Raw genomic sequence first — 22884 nt, 5'->3', positions numbered from 1 at the left:
TAAGTTAATAATAGTGTAAAACACTAACACAACACAAGGATGTTTATAGAGCAGAGGTTACTTTTAATTGCAAGAGAGAGACTTTTTCTTTATATTATTTTGTACTGTTACGTTATTTGAATGTCTATGAGTTTATATTTTTTATTGTGAAAATAATTAATGCTTAATAATTGTGAAACCGTGATTATTACTCAGACTTTAATCGTACAGTCAAAATCTATAATTGTCGCATCCCTAGCTCCAATACTGTATGTTCACGCATCGTAATCTCTCCTGTACAATCTACTCATGTTTTTTTCTTCTTTCTGTGTTTGTTGCAGCAACGGAGTCTTCAAAGTCTGGAGGCCAGCCTTCACGCCATGGAGTCCACTAGAGAGTCACTAAAGGCTGAGCTGGGGACAGATCTGCTTGCTCAGCTCAGCTTGGAGGACCAGAGGCGAGTGGATGACCTCAATGATGAGATCCGACAGCTTCAGCAGGTGAGGAGTTAGCTGACTCACTTATTCTTAATTCTAGTTAAACACAGATGTTTGAAAGTCATAACTGCAGCACCAAGCCTTTGAAGTTTGTGTAACTAGTAGATGCATCTAATTTGTGCTGATGCTGTTGGTGGAATACCAAGTCATTTTGATGCAAAAATAAATAAATATGTATATATGTAAATATTTTTAGCTGCCCTGATAAGGTTTTGTAGAATCCCCATAATTTTACTTGTTTCCCATTGTCCACTTCTTTCTTGTGCTTCTGTAAGTGCGTTTAAATGACCCGGGTGAGGTGTGGGGAGCAGGAGGCAGCTGTGTGGGGGAGGTTCCTGTGATCTTTTTTTTTCCGTCTGCCAGTTTCTTTCAGCTCTCACCTGAATAAACTTAGTCATCCCCACTTGTGTTACACAATGACTTCGCCCACAAAACATGAATCCTTTCGTGTGTGCTTCTGCAGTGTTAGCGCTTGCATGTATAGGTCATGAACACTTAATTTAGATTTTACAGTTACGGTAAAAGTTACGACATTTTCCATGACTTCAAGTTGGGGTCAGTACACAGAGGAGTTGCTATTACGTTGGTGACCCAAGAAATACGCAACATTGTTTCATTCGCCCACAGGACAACAGACAGTTGCTGAATGAGAGAATTAAGTTGGAGGGGATCATGACCAGAGTCGAGACGTATCTTAATGAAAATTTGCGGAAGCGTCTCGATCAAGTGGAGCAGGTACCGTGTTCCTTCAATGTCTTTTCAAATCTCTATTTTATACTGTATGCTTTGTTGATATTCTGTTTGTTTGTGCTTCACCACAGTAGGCTTACTACAAAGATATCCATGACCATGCTAATTACGGTACATTGGATATGTTTTAGAACTGTGAATCTTTGGGCATCACACGATTCGATTCTTGAGGGTAACGATTCGATTCAGAATCGATTCCCGATTCAAAACGATTCCAAGTTATAATCAATACTTTTTAATAACATTGGGTGCCAGTTTTATGATACAGCCTTGATACAATTTTTTATTACTTATCTGTACAGCAAATATGGGCATCCACATCAACAATATGATTTGCCTGGCTGGAAAGGACAGATTAAATAAGAAATTTAAAAAATATGATTTTTTTCTTAACAATTAAGAATAGTTACAAATAAGAATCGCGATTCAATCGAAAAACTATTTTTTTTGACACCCATATTCTTTACTAATCGATACATACTTGAACAATTCCTTAACTGACACAGGAAACACTGCTGTCTTCTTATTAAACACTGGGAATTAATACGTGTGTTTTATTTGCACAGAAAGCGGGGAATTGAGAGCCAAGGCTCAAGTGGTCACTCGGGCCAATGTTTAAAGGCCAGGTGTAAACCTGTGTATTTATTTGTATTCACTTGTGGTCTGATCCACTCAAATGCATGTTAATGTGTGCTCTGGACAGAGCTCTGACTGTTAATGAGGAGGGAATTAGAAATACTCTTTTTGATGTGTTTTGATTTGCATTACAGGAGCTAAATGAGTTGCGAGAGACTGAAGGAGGCACGGTGCTCACAGCCACAACATCTGAGCTGGATGGCATCAACAAAAGAGTCAAGGATACACTAGCCCGATCAGAAGGTATGGTCACACTCGACTTGCAGTACATGAAGGTTGCTAAGTTGATAGGTTGATATAGACATTGATCAATCAGTATAATTAAAGTACCGTATTTTCCGCACCATAAGCCGCCCTGGGTTATAAGCCGCGCCTTCAATGAACGGCATATTTCAAAACTTTGTCCACCTATAAGCCGCCCCGTGTTATAAGCCGCATCTAACTGCGCTAAAGGAATGTCAAAAAAACAGTCAGATAGGTCAGTCAAACTTTAATAATATATTAAAAACCAGCGTGATGTGGGCGCGCATGGAGTCGTATATCAACATGGACGGAGCTGCGTGAAAAAAGCCACCCGGCCTCTTCGCGTAAACTTACCTTAACCACTCGCTCATCTTTTCTTCATCCATCCATCCCTTCGAGTTAGCTTTTATGATGACGCCGGCTGGAAAGGTCTCTTTTGGCAAGGTCTTCCTTTTGAATATCACCATGGGTGGAAGTTTCTGGCCATTAGCATGGCAAGCTAGAACCACAGTGAAGGATGACTTCTCATTCCCTGTGGTGCGAATATTCACCGTACGTGCTCCCGTTGTATCCACAGTGCGGTTCACAGGAATATCAAAAGTCAGTGGAACCTCGTCCATGTTGATAATGTTCTCTGGCCGGATCTTTTTTTCAGCTATCTTGTTTTTACAATATGCACGGAAAGTAGCCAGCTTTTCTTGAAAGTCTTTAGGCAGTTGCTGTGAAATAGTAGTCCGTGTGCGGATGGAGAGATTGTGTCTTTTCATGAACCGGAAACCTGTCGCTTAGTAGGAGCCATTTTGTGGTCTTTACAGATGTAAACACACAAAGGAAATGAAACGTAATATCCGCGCGCTTTTTCTTCTTCTACGCGGGCGGGTGGTTGCTTTCAGTAGAAGAAGAAGCGCTTCCTCTTCTATGGGGGCGGGTGCTTACCTTGGCGGTTGCTTGCGTAGAAGAAGAAGCACTTCCTCTTCTACGGGGAAAAAAGATGGCGGCTGTTTACCGTAGTTGCGAGACCGAAACTTTATGAAAATGAATCTTAATATTAATCCATATATAAAGCGCACCGGGTTATAAGCCGCACTGTCAGCTTTTGAGTAAATTTGTGGTTTTTAGGTGCGGCTAATAGTGCGGAAAATACGGTACAAGTTCAGTTACTTTGCTATTATTTTTATATTATTGTGTCGTATTACAATGCTGTGTGCAGTGGTTTTTGGCCGTCGAGTAAGTGGTTTTAAACGCCAACCAAAGTGTGTTCAAACATAGTTATTTATGTATTTAGATTTTATATGGTTTATCATGTAACCTTTTAAGGTGTATCTTGCTATTTAACATCCGATATATGAGAATCAAAGACAACACAATCAAATCTGATGACTCGTCAACTACCCATTTGTCGTCCCCCAGATCTGGACACTTTGATTGACAAGACAGAGGTGGAGATCAAGGACCACATTAAGAGCATGGACCGCTGGAAGAACGTAGAGAAGGAGCAAAACGATGCAATCAACCATGACACCAAGGAACTGGAGAAGATGACGAATCGGCAGGGCATGCTGCTTAAGAAGAAGGAAGAGTGCATGAAGAAAATTCGAGAGTTGGGCTCGCTGCCTCAGGAGGCGTTTGAGAAGTACCAGACCCTCACACTCAAACAGGTGCCAAACACACACATCCACCGCTTCTGGTCTGAGTCAATATTTCTTAGGCTATGTTCACAATGTTTTACAAATATTTTTAAGTCAAAATAATGTTAAAGTATGTAGTTTCTGCAGTCCATCCACATAGCAACAGTATTCTGGGTGCCCTGCAACAATAATATTTTAGAACAGGTACTAGAGTGGGAAAATATGTCGCCGCCTCAGTGCTTTTTAAGAATATTGAAGAATATATACAGCTTTATCAACTCAACAACTCCAGTAGATTTTGTAGGGTTTATTCTAAACCACATCTATTACGGGAACTTGTCAATATAGGTTGATAATCTTAAACCAATGGTGTCCAAACTATGGCCTGAGGGCCAAGTGTGGCCCATTAGCGTCACAAATTTAGGAAGAAGTTTGAAGTTTGGCCCGCAATATGTCTAGGGGTTACCGTACTTTTGATTGTTTTAAAAGTCTATGCACTGTAAACATGCCGTGAAAGTCTATCCACTATAAACATGACGCCATCTTGTGGATGACGGTTCCCGCTCATGGTACAAATAAACAATATTCAAAATAGAAAGCTAGCACATGTGGTCTCACATAAACTGCTAACTGAACTTTGTGGACATTATAAAAAAAAGACTAAGGAGTGTACACAACTTAAAAAGTTGTCCATTGAAATCCACTCCCAAGCCTGATGGTTAATATGCAACATTCTCTCTACACTTTGACATTTTTGACTCATTTTAGCTGCTTGATATTTCTGATTTTAATTTACAAAACTTTTAGGAGGTCGTCAGAGAAATAAACAAGATACAAGTTGTTCACATACCCCTAATATTTAATGTTTTATCGTTTATACTTCATGTTGTAGAGTCGTCAGGTTCTAAAGTTTCCCTTAGATAGCCACTATATACGTTGCGGTGGCGGTGCGGCGAGGAGTGTGGTCAATACGGTATCATATATGACATGATCATTATGATTTCCAATGATGCATATATTTTCTAAACAAATGTTTTAGGTATATTTTAAAACAAATATTAGTGTTATTACCGTATTTTCCGCACTATAAGGCGCACCGGATTATTAGCCGCACCTTCTATGAATTACATATTTCATAATTTTGTCCACCAATAAGCCGCCCCGGACTATAAGCCGCGCCTACGCTGCGCTAAAGTGAATGTCAAAAAAACGCTGCGCTAAAGTGAATGTCAAAAAAACAGTCAGATAGTTCAGTCAAACTTTAATAATATATTGAAAACCAGCGTTCTAACAACTCTGTCCCAAAATGTACAAATGTGCAATCACAAACATAGTAAAATTCAAAATGGTGTAGAGCAATAGCAACATACCGGTAATGTTGCTCGAACGTTAATGTCACAACACACAACACACAAAATAAACATAGCGCTCACTTTCTGAAGTTATTCTTCATTCGTACCGGTAAATCCTTCGAATTCTTCGTCTTCGGTGTCCGAATTGAAAAGTTGCGCTAGTGTGGCTTCCAAAATGGCGGGCTCCGTCTCTTCGAAATCATCGGATTCAGTGTCGCTGTTGTTGTGCAGCAGTTCTGTGAATCCTGCCTTCCGGAAAGCTCGGACCACAGTTGTGACAGAAATATCTGCCCAGGCATTTACAATCCACTGGCAGATGTTGGCGTATGTTGTCCGGCGTTGTCTGCCCGTCTTAGTGAAGGTGTGTTCACCTTCGGTCATCCATTTTTCCCACGCAGTTCGCAGTCGTGATTTGAATGCCCTGTTGACACCAATATCCAGCGGTTGGAGTTCTTTGGTTAATCCACCCGGAATGACGGCGAGTGTTGTATTTGTGTGCTTCACTTGTTTTTTGACACCATCTGTGATGTGGGCGCGCATAGAGTCATATATCAACATTGACGGAGCAGCGTGAAAAAAGCCACCCGGCCGCTTCGCGTAAACTTCCCTTAACCACTCGCTCATCTTTTCTTCATCCATCCATCCCTTCGAGTTAGCTTTTATGATGACGCCGGCTGGAAAGGTCTCTTTTGGCAAGGTCTTCCTTTTGAATATGACCATGGGAGGAAGTTTCTGGCCATTAGCATGGCAAGCTAGAACCACCGTGAAGGACGACTTTTCATTCCCAGTGGTGCGAATATTCACCGTACGTGCTCCCGTTATATCAACAGTGCGGTTCACAGGAATATCAAAAGTCAGTGGAACCTCGTCCATGTTGATAATGTTCTCTGGCCGGATCTTTTTTTCCGCTATCTTCTTTTTACAATATGCACGGAAAGTAGCCAGCTTTTCTTTAAAGTCGTTAGGCAGTTGCTGTGAAACAGTGGTCCGTGTGCGGATGGAGAGATTGCGTCTTTTCATAAACCGAAAACACCAAGAAGCACCACCTTTAAAATCATCCAGGTGAAGTTCGCTTGCTAGCGTTGTTGCCTTCATTCGAATAGTGATGGTGCTGACACTTCTGCTTGCTGCTCTCTGCTCAACAACCCACTGTTCGAGTTCGTCCTCCAACTGTTGCCATCGTGCTTTGTTCCCTCGGAAGCTCTGTTTTGTCTTCTTTACCTGGCGCAGGTCATCTTCTTGCTTCCTCCACCTACGCACCATTGATTCATTGATGTTATATTCTCTTGCTGCTGCTCTATTTCCGTGTTCTTCGGCATGACTTATTGCCTTAAGTTTAAATTCTGCGTTATAAGCGTGTCGCTTAGTAGGAGCCATTTTGTAGTCTGGTCTTTACAGATGTAGACAAACAAAGGAAATGAAACGAAATATCCGCGCGCTTCTTTTTCTTCCGGGGGCGGGCGGTAGGTAGCGCTTCCTGTTCTATGGGGGCGGGTGCTTACCTTGGCGGTTGCTTGCGTAGAAGAAGAAGCACTTCCTGTTCTACCGGGAAAAAAGATGGCGGCTGTTTACCGAAGTTGCGAGATCGAAACTTTATGAAAATTAATCGTAATAAAGCGCACCGGGTTATAAGGCGCACTGTCATCTTTTGAGAAAAATTGTGGTTTTTAGGTGCGCCTTATAGTGCGGAAAATACGGTACTATATATTCTGGACCATAGGGCACACCGGATTAAAAGGCGAACTGCCGATGAGTGGGTCTATTCAGGTCTTTTTTTCATACAAAAGGCGCACCGGATTATAAGGCGCAATAAAGGGGTCCTATTATAATTTTTTTCTAAATTTAAAACATTTCCTTGTGGTGTACATAACATGTAATAGTGGTTCCTTGGTCAAAATGTTGCATAGATTGTTTTAGAGACCATCTTCAAGTCGCTTTCTGACAGTCGCTTCAGGATGCACCGTTTTGTAGGCGGTCTTATTTACGTGGCTCACCTATGACAGCGTCTTCTCCCCGTCATCTTTGTTGTATCGGTGTAGTGTGCAAGGACGAGAGTTAAAGAAGTGTCAAAAGATGGAGCTAACAGTTTTAAAAACATTCAGACTTTACTTAAATCAACAACGGAGCAGCATCTTCTCATCGGTGGCTCACTAGTGCAACAACGCCAGAAATGTGTACCGTGAAAATCCGTCCGACCAGAACTCTAATAACTAAGGTTCCGTGGATGAATTATGTAAACCCACTACACTGGTAGTTTTTAGCGAGATATAATTTAGAACTTCACGCTACTTTATACAACAAATGGCAACAACAGAGGGTGAATGCCCCATAACAAGAAGATAGTCGAGAAAAAAAAAGAAACTTATGGAATAAGTGGCGTACGTGCGCAAATTTTCAGGACTTATGCAGATCTCAAATAAACATCAGCAGGTACCAGAAGGTAAGAAAAGTTGGTTTTGCATAATGTTGTGAAACAAAACGCCAGATAATATGTCTGCTAATGGGTGCCATTTTGCGGTTCTTATACACACACCATAGTAATACTTGTATCTCTGACTACGTTAGCCGCAATGGGCCAACATTCCATCAAGCGGTGGGATTCAAAGTCATACTACCGTAAAACATTTTGACAGATTTTTGAGTGCTGTGTGTAATGTTCTTTATTTTCAATGGAACATTTAATTTTTTGGTGTTCTACATGTATCTCTTATGTGTGACTACCATCTACTGGTCACACTTATCATTACACCATGTACCAAATAAAATTGCTTTGAGGTCGGTAAGCACAACCAGAATTTTTCCATACATTAGGCGGACCGGGTTATAAGGCGCAGTGTCGATTTTTGAGAAAATGAAAGGATTTTAAGCGCAACTCATTGTCCGAAAAATACAGAAGTTATCAATAATACAATTATTATTAATAATAATATTGACTTTTTTTTCTTTATCATCACAATCACAATCAGCTTTAACACAAGAAATTTGACTTGGTAGTCTGTGCTCTTTGTTCAATGCAGTTTCAATTGTTGCTTATTGTAAAATGTAACAGACTGCACTTTATTTTGCCCTCCCTGAATGTTGCAATTTAGCTTGCCAAATACGTAAACAGTCGTTTGAGTTAGATTTGGAAAAAAATTACTTTCGGTGTTTTGTTGATATTCTTTACAATAAAGTCACTTTAAAACCTCTGAAGTCTTAGTGGCCACAAATGAAGCTTGCATACATATTTTTGGAATATGGGAGAAAACTGGTATGAAATTAATATGCATACTTAAATCATTGCGATCGCTGGTTACTTGTAAAATCGATTAGCATGAGCGCACAGGTATTCTATCTGAATGGGACAGCACACAGTGTTGAAATAAATAATAGTAAAAAACTGAGTTTTTGCTTTAAAATTGTCACTACAACTGAAGTTGGTAAACGTAATTACCTACCAGTGGTCTCTCCGGGCCTCTCATTAAAATGTAATTTATGGCGGGGCACTCAATGTTAAAGGTGCATAACTGCCACCTACTATTAGAGTGTGAACTCTGAACAATTCCCTTCTTTATATGTTATGCATGTCACAATATGAAGAATCAAACACATCAAACATTCATATTTGGCAATGCCATAAAGAATAATACATCATCATCATTGGTATAGAGTTTTGAAAGATGTATTGTACCCATGCTATATAGGTATCATAGTCTTCAAAGATGTGTCAGCGGTATCTTTAGCTTTGAGAATCATTGTGGTTATTTACATTTTCCACAATTTGACCAAACATAACTAATTTTACTTCATCGACAGTTCAAACCAGAGACTCAGGTTTCTTGCGTGCATTCCCCATCATCTTCTTCTTGTGTCTATTTGGTGTGGTCTGGACGTGACTATTTATTGATTCAATACATTTGTGGACACAATTTTTTTGTACCCGCCCAAAAAAATTACTAACCTTGGGCATAGAAGTTTGGACAGAAAAATTATTTTAAATCATGTAGTTCCTCACTTTGATTTTGTTTTACCTTTATATTATAGTAGTGATCATGTTAATTCGTTGAAGGGAATTGTCAACAACTGTACAGAAGTAGGCTTTATGGAAACGTATTTACAAGCTGACTTCAAAAGCCTGAAAGCTTGTGTAAATTTTAATGGTAGCTCTGAATGAGATTAATATATTTACAGCAAACATTACATAGCCCAAGATTTGCTTTTGTCTTGTTTACTTTTTCTTTCAGATAGGCCCTTCAAAATTTCGGCCATGTACTGTAATTGTCTACTTGAATGACAGTGCCAGTGAAAAAACAACTGTTTTTAACTCTGATGTGGACAAAGAAAGCTGTACCTCCCCTTGGGAACAAAGCCTGAGGCCATCACCTACCCTCCCACTCAGCAGTGACTCAGACACTATTTAGTGCTTAGCTTGCTGCCTTTGGGAGCCCACAATGGGACTGAGTGCACCTGGCTGCAACTTCATGAATATCTAAGCATGTACCGGTACTCCGTGAATGTGCGTGTGTGTATGCATTGTCGGCCCTTCCGTAACCATGCTCAAAATAGCTTCACACTTAATCTAACACTTTGCTTAATACAGACATTGGCAAAATACAGGCTGCGGGCCAAATACGGCCCGTTAAACTTTTCAATCCTGCCCAACGAACGTTTCCATTTGATTTTTATTATACTTTTAACATCGAAACTATGAATGTGCAGTGTCATTTTCAAATAACTAAGTCTTGAAATATACAAAAATATTCCAAGGGTTAGAATCTGCGCTTTTGAGTGATATACGAGTTATCACGTTAATTCTAGGAACTACGTCACAGCAGCTCTAGGCAGAGGAGGCACGAAGCACAGTGGGCGGGGTTTGTTTACAGAGCAGCCAGCCCAAGACACGGGTGTCAGGGACGGACGCAGAAGCAGATTTTTACAACAAAGTTATTATATCAGGTTGTGGTTGTTTTTTACCCTTTGTGTTCGTTTTTCACTGTTGCATTTTGGTTACGCTTCGCTTGATTGTAAAAGATGTCAATTAAGGAGGTGGTCGAAGAAGTAAAATAGGAGCAACGTTCATATGTTCCTAATATTCAGTCTTTAATCGTTCCTAGCTGATATTGTAAATCCCACATTATTTATTTTCATGTACATTCTGGGTGTCTCATTCCGTAAAAAAATAAAAATAACAATATATATATACCGTATTTTTCGAACTATAAGTCGCTCCGGAGTATAAGTCGCACCGGCCGAAAATGCACAATAAAGAAGGAAAAAAACATATATACGTCGCACTGGAGTATAAGTCGCATTTTTGGGGGACATTTATTTGATAAAATCCAATACCAAGAATAGACATTTGAAAGGCAATTTAAAATAAATAAAAAATAGTGAACAACAGGCTGAATAAGTGTACGCCATATGACGCACAAATAACCAACTGAGAACGTGCCTGATATGTTAACGCAACACATCATGGCAAGAGTCATTCAAATAACTATAACATATAGAACATGCTATACGTTTACCAAACAATCTGTCACTCCCGATCGCTAAATCCCATGAAATCTTCCTCCCTGGTGTCGCCTATGGTATGTCCTTTCTTTCTGCTGCTCGATTGCCGTTCTCTGCTGCATATTTCACAACGTTCAGCTTGTAATCTGCAGTATATGATTTCCTTTTCGGTGCCATTTTAGTTCAGCCCTTCTCAGTTTTTATAAGTTACCGCCAATGTTGATGTGATCCATTTTAATAGCTACGGCAGTAGCATATAGCAGTTCGCATTCCATGACCCACAATGCACTTCTGCCATGCCCCTCCCACGCCAAATTCTTATTGGTTGACGTGTGAGTGACGATTGCTGACGAGTGTGTGACGATTGCTGCCATTTGCTTCATCTCTTACGCGAATTAGATAAATAATATTTGATATTTTACGGTAATGTTTTATTAATTTCACACATAAGTGGCTCCGGAGTATATGTCGCAACCACGGCCAAACTATGAAAAAAAACTGCGACCTATAATCCGAAAAATGCGGTATATATATATATATATATATATATATATATATATATATATATATATATATATATATATATATATATATATATATATATATATATATATTTAAGGTGGTCTGTCATTTTTAGCATTCTATCAGACATTGTGTTTTTTTACTGGTCTGCCTGAAAAAAAGCAAAATATATATGTGTGTGTGTGTGTATATATATATATATATATATATATATATATATATATATATATATATATATATATATATATTAATATTAGGGTCACAGACACTTTTTTTCTCTCAATATGGCCCCCAAGTCAAAATAATTGCCCAGGTCTGACTTAATATAATTGCTCTGAAGGCAAGATGATGTCCATTGATTGCAGAAGTGGATCAGAGAGCCCATAGCAAAGCTAATATTCCTTTTGCCTTGTGCAAGACAGATGGTAGAATTCATAGGTCAAGGGTTTGGAGAGTTTCTCCTTTTTTTAGGCTAAGCTTCTTACTAATTCATCAACTAACCTCATTTTGAGATGGTACAAAAATCAGATCATACACTTTTAATCCATTTCAACAAGCTAATTATGACTCAAACGACCATTAGCACTGGCTGTATCTTAAGTTTGGGATATGCTGATTCTTCAAATCAATGTATTTGGTGTGAAAATGCATTGACACTTAACTGTTTTAATAGCTTACATGCAGAGTAGAACTGGGAGTACCTCATGATGGCAATGCGATTATGGCTCATGATAACACTAATATCTTGATATTTCGATGTTGCGATAGAGCTGAAACAAAAAAAAACAACAACAAAAAAATATATATATATATGTATAAATACAGTAATTTACATTTTGCAGAACACAAATAGCAATAGTGCAAAAACAATTACCGTACACTGTTTTAGTGCAATTTAATTTGAAAACAATTACACTTTTTAAAACTAATTCAGAAAACACGACATCTCATATCATGTCGTATAGAAATATTAAATCAACATTCATCTTACTCAGCCAGGGTGGTGACATCACAACAATGTGACCGGCTGTGCAAGTTTATTATGTGCATATTGTATTTTCATAGAAACTTCTTACATACGGTATGTCAAAATCCTTATCTAGCAGTATCCCATTGACACCAAAAAAGCCAAAGTGAGTCCACATGTTTGATTTCAATGATGCCGGTTAATCTTGCAATATTCTTCCATATGCATATTCCAAATCCACCATTGCTGTGCCTTTGTTTCGTCTTCTGTGACCAGTGTGAGGAGCAAAATAAATGTGCCTTACAGGATGCTGTAGTATTGAAGGCATTGCAATACTCCAGATCCAAGGTAGCTCATGCGGCAGATTATTATGATAACATACGACGACGTACCAAAGGGTAAAATACAATTAACTATCAATATATTTCATCTCAGGCTTATGTTATATGTATTGTACAATTTAGCAACCTAGCTTGGAACAATTGAACACATGGAGCCAACATTCTCTCTGATACATTTGCACTGACTAACTTGTATTACATTTTTCTTTTCCCCCCTGCCAGTTGTTTCGGAAACTAGAGCAGTGCAACACAGAGCTGAAGAAATACAGTCATGTCAACAAAAAGGCCCTGGATCAGTTTGTTAACTTCTCTGAGCAGAAAGAGAAACTGATCAAGCGTCAAGATGAGCTGGACCGAGGCTACAAATCTATCATGGAGCTAATGAAAGTCTTGGAGTTGCGGAAGTATGAGGCAATACAGCTCACCTTCAAACAGGTACAGTTTTTCTAAAACCTTTCAACTGTGTCTTAATGTCTTATATTTGATTTGCCTGCTCATTGTTTTGTCTCTCACCTGCAGGTGTCGAAGAACTTCAGTGAAGTATTCCAGAAGCTGGTGCCTGGAGGCAAAGCTACACTGGTGATGAAGAAGGGAGACGCTGAAGGCAGCCAGTCCCAGGATGAAAGTGAGGGCGGTGCAGACAGCGAGAGGGGTTCCGGGTCGCAGAGCAGCGTTCCGTCAGTAGACCAGTTCACTGGTGTCGGAATCAGGGTAAGAGTCTTCTATCCATATTGCTGTTATTTTTTGATTGCATTATCCTTCAAATTGGCTTTGACTACTTTTCAAGTGGTCTGAAAGATGTGATTTCCAGTACATTCCACAGTATTTACTGTAATCCACTTATCATTAGTTTATTGCAAATGTCCATATGGGGAGTATATCTATTCATCTAATACTAAACGGCTGCGCTCTGTTCAATGTACTGCTAGTTACTTAACACCGCATTAAGCCCACGAACACCACAAAGCGATTCTCTAAAGATGTCCTAAATGTATGACTTGCAATTGAATGTACTGTTTTTAGGATGCTTTTGTGTCAAGTCAATAAATGTGATTACGGCATGTGCTCAAATTAAGGTCAAACAACAATGACAAGCATTTTTTTTTACTTGAGGATATCAAATTATCTTTTTAGGAAAATGTACTTATGAATACATGCTTGATTGGATTTAAGTCCTTCTGAGCTGTAGTATCTTTTCAGCCAAGTAGCATAAGCAACCCATGTTCCAACCGTTTGGTGTTATTTGGTTTTATCATTACATTGTGCAATATGCTGACATTTGCTGTGTTCAGAGGTCAAATAACATTGGGAATAAAATAAGTATATTTATACTACGCATTTTCTCCTTAGTTTTGTCTTTCAAAAATGCCCATTTCTGGTCTTCTGTCAAATATTATTTACCTAGCAGGAATATAAACTATCAGATTCAAACCCATTTAGTCAAATGACCACACATCTGTCTAATGCGCCACCTTCCTTGTGGTGCGTAGGTGTCGTTCACAGGGAAGCAGGGTGAGATGAGAGAAATGCAGCAGTTGTCTGGAGGTCAAAAGTCTCTGGTGGCTCTGGCTCTGATCTTTGCCATCCAAAAGTGTGACCCTGCCCCTTTCTACCTGTTTGATGAGATCGACCAGGCCCTCGACGCCCAGCACAGGAAGGCTGTCTCAGGTATAGGATGACAGTTTTATATACAGTATACTGTGGGCCCTGATTTACTAAAATCTAAATACCATGCCCTAAACAGCGTGTGCAATCTGTAAAATAGCCTTCACTATTACCAAGGAGACACTGTCATATACTGCAAGTTCATGTCATCATTTTCTTATCTGTGGCGTTTTGCTATGTTTTCAAACATGCAGTAGACATCAGTGTTGGCGCTAGGAATTTTCAAAATGGTGTCTCAGAGACCCCATCAAGTCATAAAAATGGGGTCCCACAGTAAATGTTTGGGGTCCCACTTTTTTGTAACCGTTTTGAAAACAAATGATAAATGTATGCATTATCTTCTTATATCTCACATTCTATATTGTTTTGGAAAAAGGTTGTCATAAACATTAATACAAAAGAAAACAAATTTTTATGCATATGTAGATTTATTGTTATAAACATTCATTCACTTTCTTCTTTCCATCATGTATCTAAACTTTACCGCTGCCGCCCCAAAATCAAAGTTATCTGGCTGACGAGGACCACTGACACATCTCATCTCTGCATATTTTACTAGAATAGCCTTATGAGCATTACATATATCAAAATCAAGTACCTACTGTACTGTTTGCTTGTTGAAATACCTTTTTTAGAGCAATTATCTACCCATACGACCACTTTGCTGCTGCCAAAAATTGCTCACTTAACAGATGCAATCCACTTTGTACACGTTTTGTAGCTATCCAGCTTGATCGTGTTTTGGCACACGCAAACTTTTGGTAAATCAGGCCCTATGTATTTTTTCTGGTTACTCTAGTTTCCTCCCACTATTGTAAAGCATGTTTATGTTAGCTTAATTGGAGTCACAAAATGTGTGTGAATGTGACTGTGATTGGCTTGTTGTCTTACTCCCTGTGATTTACTGTTGACCAGTCAAGGATGTACCCAGCCTTGAGCCATTATTTGGCCAGGAAAGGCTCCAGTTTCCTTTTGACCCCGATAAACCGAAAATGGATGGACATACTACTACCTTAATGTAATTGTAAAAATATTTTGGTTTGCTTTTCTAATTCAGACATGATTGTTGAGCTGGCTGGTCACGCTCAGTTCATTACCACAACCTTCAGGCCTGAGCTATTGGAGTCGGCTGACAAATTCTATGGAGTAAAATTCAGAAACAAGGTAAGTTGTTGTTTTTCCCTGGGTGATGTTACTTACTGAACAATGCAACGGCGCCCTCTGCTGCCATTAAGTCAGTCTTGTCTAACTGCAGCTCAGCTTCATATTGCCTCGTATTCATTCATGCATCTGTTGACCGCTTACCATGAACACTCCATCTCTAAACATTTCATATTCTGTGTTATTCAACATGTAAGTGGTAGCAAACATAATTACATAGGCACAACATGTGTCATCAGCTGACTAATGGCCAACAGAATCCATGTATCAGTCGTTCATTTATTCCATTTGAAACCACCACTAAAAACACAGATAACTGTTTTTGTCTTAAGGGTAAAACAAAAACAATCGTAATGTATATTTAATGTTATTTTTATTTTATATATAATAAATCAAATATGGAAAAAAATGTAAATCATGCATATAAAATAGGGCTGTTAAAAGTATCAAGTTGACTTGTGAATAATCACTAAAAAATTATTGCATTAATCATGTATAATTGCAGAATATTCATGCAATTTATTGTGAGCGCACATGCTCCTCTACCTTAAGCTTTGGTGACTTTACCTTTATACTTAAGAAAAAAACTCTTACCAGGTTTATAAATGATATATATTCAAGTAAAACATTAAAAAAATTATTTGATTTAAAAAATGCAATCATCTGACAGCACTAATGTAAATATAATTTTGTAAATCCATTTGCAACGCCGAATTAACCGAAAAGTAGGGATATATACCAAGTACCAGAATGTTTGGTGCCGGTTCTTAATTGGGTTGGTTTAGGCCAGGGGTCGGCAACCCAAAATGTTGAAAGAGCTATATTGGACCAAAAATACAAAAACAAATCTGTCTGGAGCCGCAAAAAATTAAAAGCCATATTACATAGAGATAGTGTGTCATGAGATATACCGGTAAATTGAATTAAGGACTTAAAAGAAACTAAATTACCTCAAATATACCTACAAACGAGGCATAATGATGCAATATGTACATATAGCTAGCCTAAATAGCATGTTAACATCGATTAGCTTCCAGTCATGCAGTGACCAAATATGTCTGATTAGCACTCCACACAAGTCAATAACATCAACAAAACTCACCTTTGTGCATTCATGCACAACCTTAAAAGTTTGGTGGACAAAATGAGACAGAAAAAGAAGTGGCATAAAACACGTCCTAGAAAGTCGGAGAAAGTTATACATGTAAACAAACTACGGTGAGTTCAAGGACCGCCATAATTAGTCGGACAAAACGGCGCTCGCCAAATACTCGAAATCAGTGACGCATGTTTAATATAAACAGTGTGCTTTATAACAATTAGGGAGGTTTCTGTCATGTTTGTCCTCCTACAGAAACCATATTAAAACAAAAAATATATTTTTTCCCCTCATCTTTTTCCATTTTTCATACATTTTTGAAAAAGCTCCAGAGAGCCACTAGGGCGGCGCTAAAGAGCCGCATGCGGCTCTAGAGCCGCGGGTTGCCGACCCCTGGTTTAGGCGGACCATTAAGATTGTGGGCAAACAATACGGATATCAGTTTTTTTTTTTAATCCAGCTGACCGTCATAGTTATGACGCGCTCTCGCTGTCACATTTACTTAGGTGCCGTGCAACGCATAAAAAAAAAGATACAGATTTGATTATCAGCTTGGAATAATAACAAGGACATAAGGAGTCACATACTGAAGCAAAACCATGCAAAAGTTTGTAACTTAATAACCAATATTTGCGCCACAAAAGTACTTGAAATTTACGCACGCTAATAAGAGTTAGTGTTAGTTCGAAGTGAACGCGCTTTACTCACGAGTCATGAACGCTGCTCCCATGCTTTATCAGCCGTTGTTCTTGCGATCCAGTAAGCCATAGGCCATTATTTATCCACTCAAAAAGTGAACAATTTAAGTGATATAATAATCCATATAGTTGATCTAAAGCAAGATTGCATCCGCTACAGGTCTCTAGTCTCCGTCTGACGTCACTCCATCAAAACACACTTTAATTGTTTTTGAATAATTTGATATGATATATCATGTAAAAGTTCTGTGTTCTGTCATACATAAATATTATTTGGAGCTAAGTGTAATTGTAATTAATAGAAACACAGTGATGGATCTTCGTGGTCTTTTCAAGATGATTTCATAACATCTGCATTGCACCTTGCACTGCAAACACAATTGACTTGCTTAAATTTTCCTGAGGGAACTCTCCTGAAGGAATCAATAATGTACCATCTATCTATCTATCTATCCATCTATCCATCTATCCATCTATCCATCTATCCATCTATCCATCTATCTATCTATCTATCTATCTATCTATCTATCTATCTAAAACTTAAAATCAGGTGTTGATAAAAGACTTCCCAACTGTGAAATGTTACATGATGTTGGTGGTGTGCAATCTCTTGGGCTAATAAATATGTTAATAAAACACACATTTTGTTTACACTAATTACATATAGTTGTACCAATGAAGATCGATTGTAGGTAAATAAATGTAGAAGAAGACCAAGGAGGACCAGGAGAATTAGGAATACGCACAACGGCAGGTTTGGAGGCTTTTGCGGATGTAATTACATGTTTGGAAAGCGGCAAAACGCATGCCAAAATATCCAGCACCTTAGAGCAACTGGGTCTGTCAAAAATGTTGTACAAACTACTTCAGGGTGAATGCAACTATCAAGCACAAACTCACAAACATTGAGTTTAAACGTTTTTTCAATTTAATAGATGGACGATACATTTGGAAAACTATGGATATATATACATTTGTTTAGTCTTTGTTTAAGAAATGAAAGTAAAAAAGGTGATGTTGTTTTTTTTATATATTTTTTTATTGTTTGTTTCAAATGGGAAAATAAATGATACACGGATTCAACAGCAATGTTGAATGTGTTCAATTCAACAGCAATGTAATGTGAATGAAAATTCTCCACACATCTCTAAAACTCTCTTTGTTCCTATTTTGCTCACCTTTCAACGTTTTCTATTCTTTGAAGACTTGCTTTGTTTCAATCCATAAAGAAAATGAATCACAGACGTTATCAGAGTAACCAGAACTCATTATGTACGTGCTTGTTCTTTTTTGTAGGTGAGTCACATCGATGTGATCACAGCCGAGCAGGCTAAAGACTTTGTCGAGGATGACACCACCCATGGTTAAGCCCCCTGCTGTGTTTTCTTCTGCATACTTAAGGTGCAAAATACACCACTATTACACCTACAGACTTTTTTCCTTCTCGTTCTTATGTTGACAATAAAATATTGTTACCCTCTCGGATGTTCTGTAAGGTTCAGTTTTGAATATGGCTGAATTTGTTTAGGTTCTCTGAATTGCAGATACATATTTACAGTTTATACTCCACATATTTGACCCATCTTTCAATAAAACCGAACATTTGAACATAAACACATTTTAGCCATATTTCCTGCATGGTTATTCATGTGTTTATGTATATGGCACTGAGCTGAACAGCTTGTCTTTTTTTTATTGTAAGGAATTCATAAATTTTTGTTCAAGTGCATGAGGTGGTCGGAACCTTGGAAAAGCACATTCATTTGTACAGTCTGCTTAAATCCCAATTCAATGGGAACTGAAATCCATCTATTTAAACTATTCTTTACAATTGTTATTTCATCTGTCAAACTATACAAACGTCTTCTTTGCTGTGTTTTTTTAATAAATGTTCAAATACTGTGGATCTTTTCTGTAGCTGCCTTGAGGGATTTGCTTTTCAGCTCATTTGCATGATTGTAAAATGTAATTTTTCAACACCAATTCAATGGTGGAAAGTTGGAGGTAAATTAAAAGTTGATGTTGGGATTGACGTTTTAATTAGATTGCACTTACAACACTAACTATTTGTTTTGTGTTCCTTTTGTATGTACCGGTATTATTAATGGCAGCATTAGAGGGAAAACTTTCTTCTGTTGACCTTTAGAGGGCGCTGTTCGACTGATATCGAACAAGGCTATTTTACATATCTCCAAATGACTCAGTCAAGCATTTACACATTCTCAAGTTTACTATAAACACCAAAGTCAGGTAGTAGTCAATTTATTTAACTTTTTGTCACTCTGCTTTCATCATTCAAACCATGTTTTTCATGTCTTTCATACTTAAATTTGAAACAACTATCTCAATATTTGCTCTTGAACATATTCAGTGTCGAATACAGTCCACAGTGACTTGCTGTCTTTGTTACTATACGCTGACACTTAAGTAAAATGTTTTGGTGCTATCAGTCATCCTGTTGTGTTGCTTCTCTGTGGGGCCATCCCAGCATGTCAGATGTATGGCTCTTGTCCAGTGGGGAGGCACCGACCTTGCACTGGCAGCCCAACTGAAACACTACACTCTTTAATTGAAGTGTAGCACGTAAGTCCTTCTCAAGGCACAGTGCACACTTTAAAATACATCCTCATTTTTGCAGAAGGTCTGTTTTTAAAGGCAACGGAAGTAAGACAACTTACTTTACTTTATCACTTGTCACATTTCTGTTGCAAGTAATGGGCAATTTCAGCTTTATTAAGAGACTGGCCAACCAATTTGTTATACCTAATTCATCCATGAAATTAAATGCACTTTACACTCTGCAATTAGGCTTACAACTTAAAGCGAAACTGCACTTTAAAAAATGTTTAAAAAAATAGCCAGTCCACAATCCCTATGTGAATTGTATTCCAAATCGTAAAGAAACACTAGCAAGTGGTGACTCACTGGCCGTATTGGAGATTCGGTCTAATCCGCCTAAAAAGCCCTCTGGAAAAACTACTAACATTTTATATAATTGCTGTAAGTATATATGTGATGTACTAACATGTACATTTATAGTACCATGTAATATTCACCGTATATTGGTTATTTTAGTTTAGTAGTTTGTCATTTCCATCATCGACAACAATTACCACTACTCATGGGCGCCAATGACGAATACTTTGGGAAAAATAATGATCCAGACACTTATATTTTTGAGCCTGAATATACGGAGAATTAGCTACAAGTTTTAGAAGCTGAGCATGTCCAGCTGTAGTGAAACACTGCCAGAGACAGGAACATACTCAACAAAGCAACCAAGGGAGCTGACTACATCTAAGCTGCCCACTAGCTCTCGGCCAATGCCCAGTCTGCATGGCTGGGCGAGCATCAGTCCAAGGAGACCAAAGTGTAAGACATGCTCATTCAGCCAGGGCTCCGTGAAGCTCCTCCTTCTCAACGCTAGCTCCACAGCCCCGCATCTTCCTCCCGTCTTTCCACGCCGACTTCTTTGTGGCAGAGAGCCAGCAGCTTGTCTCAAGTACAAACATGGCCAAAAGGCTCCCCGGAGGCACATCCCAAAGTTCATAAAAAAGCATCGCAGAAGTCACGAAAGTGCCAGCCTTTGTTGCGTAGTACCAAAGCGACTCGGACCAAAAGGTAAAAAAAACTGATGAAAACGAGGGAAACATCAAGAACACTAAAGGAAGAAACAAAAGAGCACAGAGCTCCTGCAACCAGCAGTCACTACAGCGGCGCCATCTTGGAGGGGAAAAAAGCAGAATGATGGGATGTTTATATCTTTCAGCACAAGACTTGCATTCCCGGTTTAGATGATGAATTCATCACAACCCTCACTCCTCAGTTAAAAAATGCTGGGAGCAAACAAACATCTTCCTAGCGATGTCTACGACTTTAAGTTGACTTTCAAAGTTATCGGCCTATGGCCACAACCTTCTACTATACAGATGCAAGGCATGATTTACTGTATAATCTAGCACAAACTTTTATTAACTCAGTATGTCAATAACTGCAGTAGATACGTGATCAAGACGCACTGTTACTAAAATGTGTCCTCTGTGTTAACTCTTAAAATAGCAATGCTGCTCATACTTGGTCAATATACAGGTCGCGGCATGTAAATAGAGTATTAGCAGCAGTTTGTTTTAGAGAGATGGATTAATCAAATTATCTACATTGTTAGTCATGTTGAACTAGCCGTGTTTTACAATTTGAATGGACAAAAAAAAAAGTGTTTGTCTTACATAAGGGATTGTGAATGATTGGCAAAATTCTCCTTTAGGTGGGTGCACATGTTTTTGAAGAGAGACTTGCTGTCCTTGACTTTGCTGGTAATGCTGAGATATTCATGGGTGTTTGATTGATTGATTGAGAAGTTTATTGATATCTTCAAGGATTGAATCCATGGAATGCTTTAAAAAGGCAAATGAGCAGCACAAAAAGCCAAAAGGCTTGTTTCCATTGTGGTCCATTAAATATTCATCATATTTGATACATTCAATAATACAAGATATATAACCTGTAACATTTATATAACAAATTACGTTAAAAAATGGATAACTTATGTAGATATACACAGTATACATGTCAGGTGATTTGAAAAACAATATATACAAAAAATACTCTAGGTACATGACTTTGCACATGTTGACTCCAAGAGTGTGCAAAACAGAATGAGAAAATATATATACACTATAACCACATATAATCTTGTTTGATGCTTCGAAGAGTTGCTGGGGATCAATTTTGGTTCAGATCAGGTAGAGGTTGAGCTGGGCCATGATTTTATGGCAGTTTTAAAATTTAGTAGGGAAGTTCGAATTTTAAGGTCTGTTGGTAGTGCATTCCACTGTGTGGTGGCAAAATAGTAGAATGCATTTTTTCCCATGAGAGTTTTGAATTTGGGGGGGGGACGAGGTCTGAGGGAACTCCCTCTCGTGTAGTACCTGTGAGCATCACTTATTCTGGTGAAATAGTTGGACAGGTACTTAAGGACAGTTTCTCTGAGTATTTTGAATACCAGGCACATTGCAATTTGGTGTATTCTTTCCTCAACTCTAAGCCATCATAATTTGGTCAAGTGGGCTTGATTTAGGTGAGTCCTGTATGGGAGGTTGAGCAGGAGTCTCACCAGCTTGTTTTGGGAAGTTTGCAGTTTTATTTTTAGTGGCTTGGGGATACTGGTGAACCATGAGGTGCAGGCGTGGTCAAAATGACACTGTACTTGTACTCTTCAGAAATCTCAAGGAGAGTTTTGGACTGGCATTCTAAGACTTGTTGGACATTTCTCCCAGTTGTATAATGTATCTGTGGATGGTAGAGAGGATAGACAGGTTCACAGCCACTCATCTGGTTACTGCGCTCATGAAGTCAGCATAACTATGAGGCATTAAAGAGGCCCTAAGTCGGATTGTTTGCGGTTTTAAATATTCAGTCATGAAGATCCCTGATCATAGCAATGCAAAGGTAGACCGAGTGAGTTGGGTGGTTGCTATGGTCGATGCAGCAAATTAACTCTTCCGACCTGACCAGAATAATGTGAAGAAATTTGACGTACAAGCAGGCAAAAAAAGTGATCCTGACCACCTCTAATTTTTTAGGTGAAGTGTAACGGACTACCAGTGGAATCTTTCTAATGAAAACTCCTGTGGTTGAGCTATTCTGAATATGACTAAAACATCTGCCTGTAAATTTGCACAAAGCTTATGCAACATATTGCACCACGTCTCAGTTAACATCAATATATTTATTTTCTCCTTGTAAAAGACAACAGAAGGGAGGAAGAATAAAAACCACCTGTGTCTTCTACAGTGAACATTTGTTATTGGTCTATTTTGTCAGAATTACACATTTCTTGGAGAGAGAAAAATA

General features: G+C 38.5%; 1 protein-coding gene across 1 annotated transcript in view; it reads left to right on the top strand.

Annotated features, from left to right (window-relative positions):
- smc3 (structural maintenance of chromosomes 3) overlaps nucleotides 1-19094 on the top strand; it is a 45182-nt gene extending 26088 nt beyond the window's left edge. The window contains exons 21-29 of the mRNA XM_072916385.1: nucleotides 321-479; nucleotides 1104-1211; nucleotides 1997-2105; nucleotides 3516-3763; nucleotides 12631-12843; nucleotides 12928-13119; nucleotides 13899-14076; nucleotides 15131-15237; nucleotides 18328-19094. Coding sequence (XP_072772486.1) covers nucleotides 321-479; nucleotides 1104-1211; nucleotides 1997-2105; nucleotides 3516-3763; nucleotides 12631-12843; nucleotides 12928-13119; nucleotides 13899-14076; nucleotides 15131-15237; nucleotides 18328-18399 — 1386 coding nt within the window. The 3' untranslated portion in view covers nucleotides 18400-19094. The remainder of the gene's footprint in view (nucleotides 1-320; nucleotides 480-1103; nucleotides 1212-1996; nucleotides 2106-3515; nucleotides 3764-12630; nucleotides 12844-12927; nucleotides 13120-13898; nucleotides 14077-15130; nucleotides 15238-18327) is intronic.
- The last annotated feature ends 3790 nt before the right edge of the window (nucleotides 19095-22884 follow it).

Source organism: Nerophis lumbriciformis, linkage group LG27, assembly GCF_033978685.3.
Source record: "Nerophis lumbriciformis linkage group LG27, RoL_Nlum_v2.1, whole genome shotgun sequence".
Taxonomy (NCBI): Eukaryota; Metazoa; Chordata; class Actinopteri; order Syngnathiformes; family Syngnathidae; genus Nerophis; species Nerophis lumbriciformis.
Note: the sequence above shows the minus strand (reverse complement) of the source record. Positions and strands in the feature narration are given on the sequence as shown.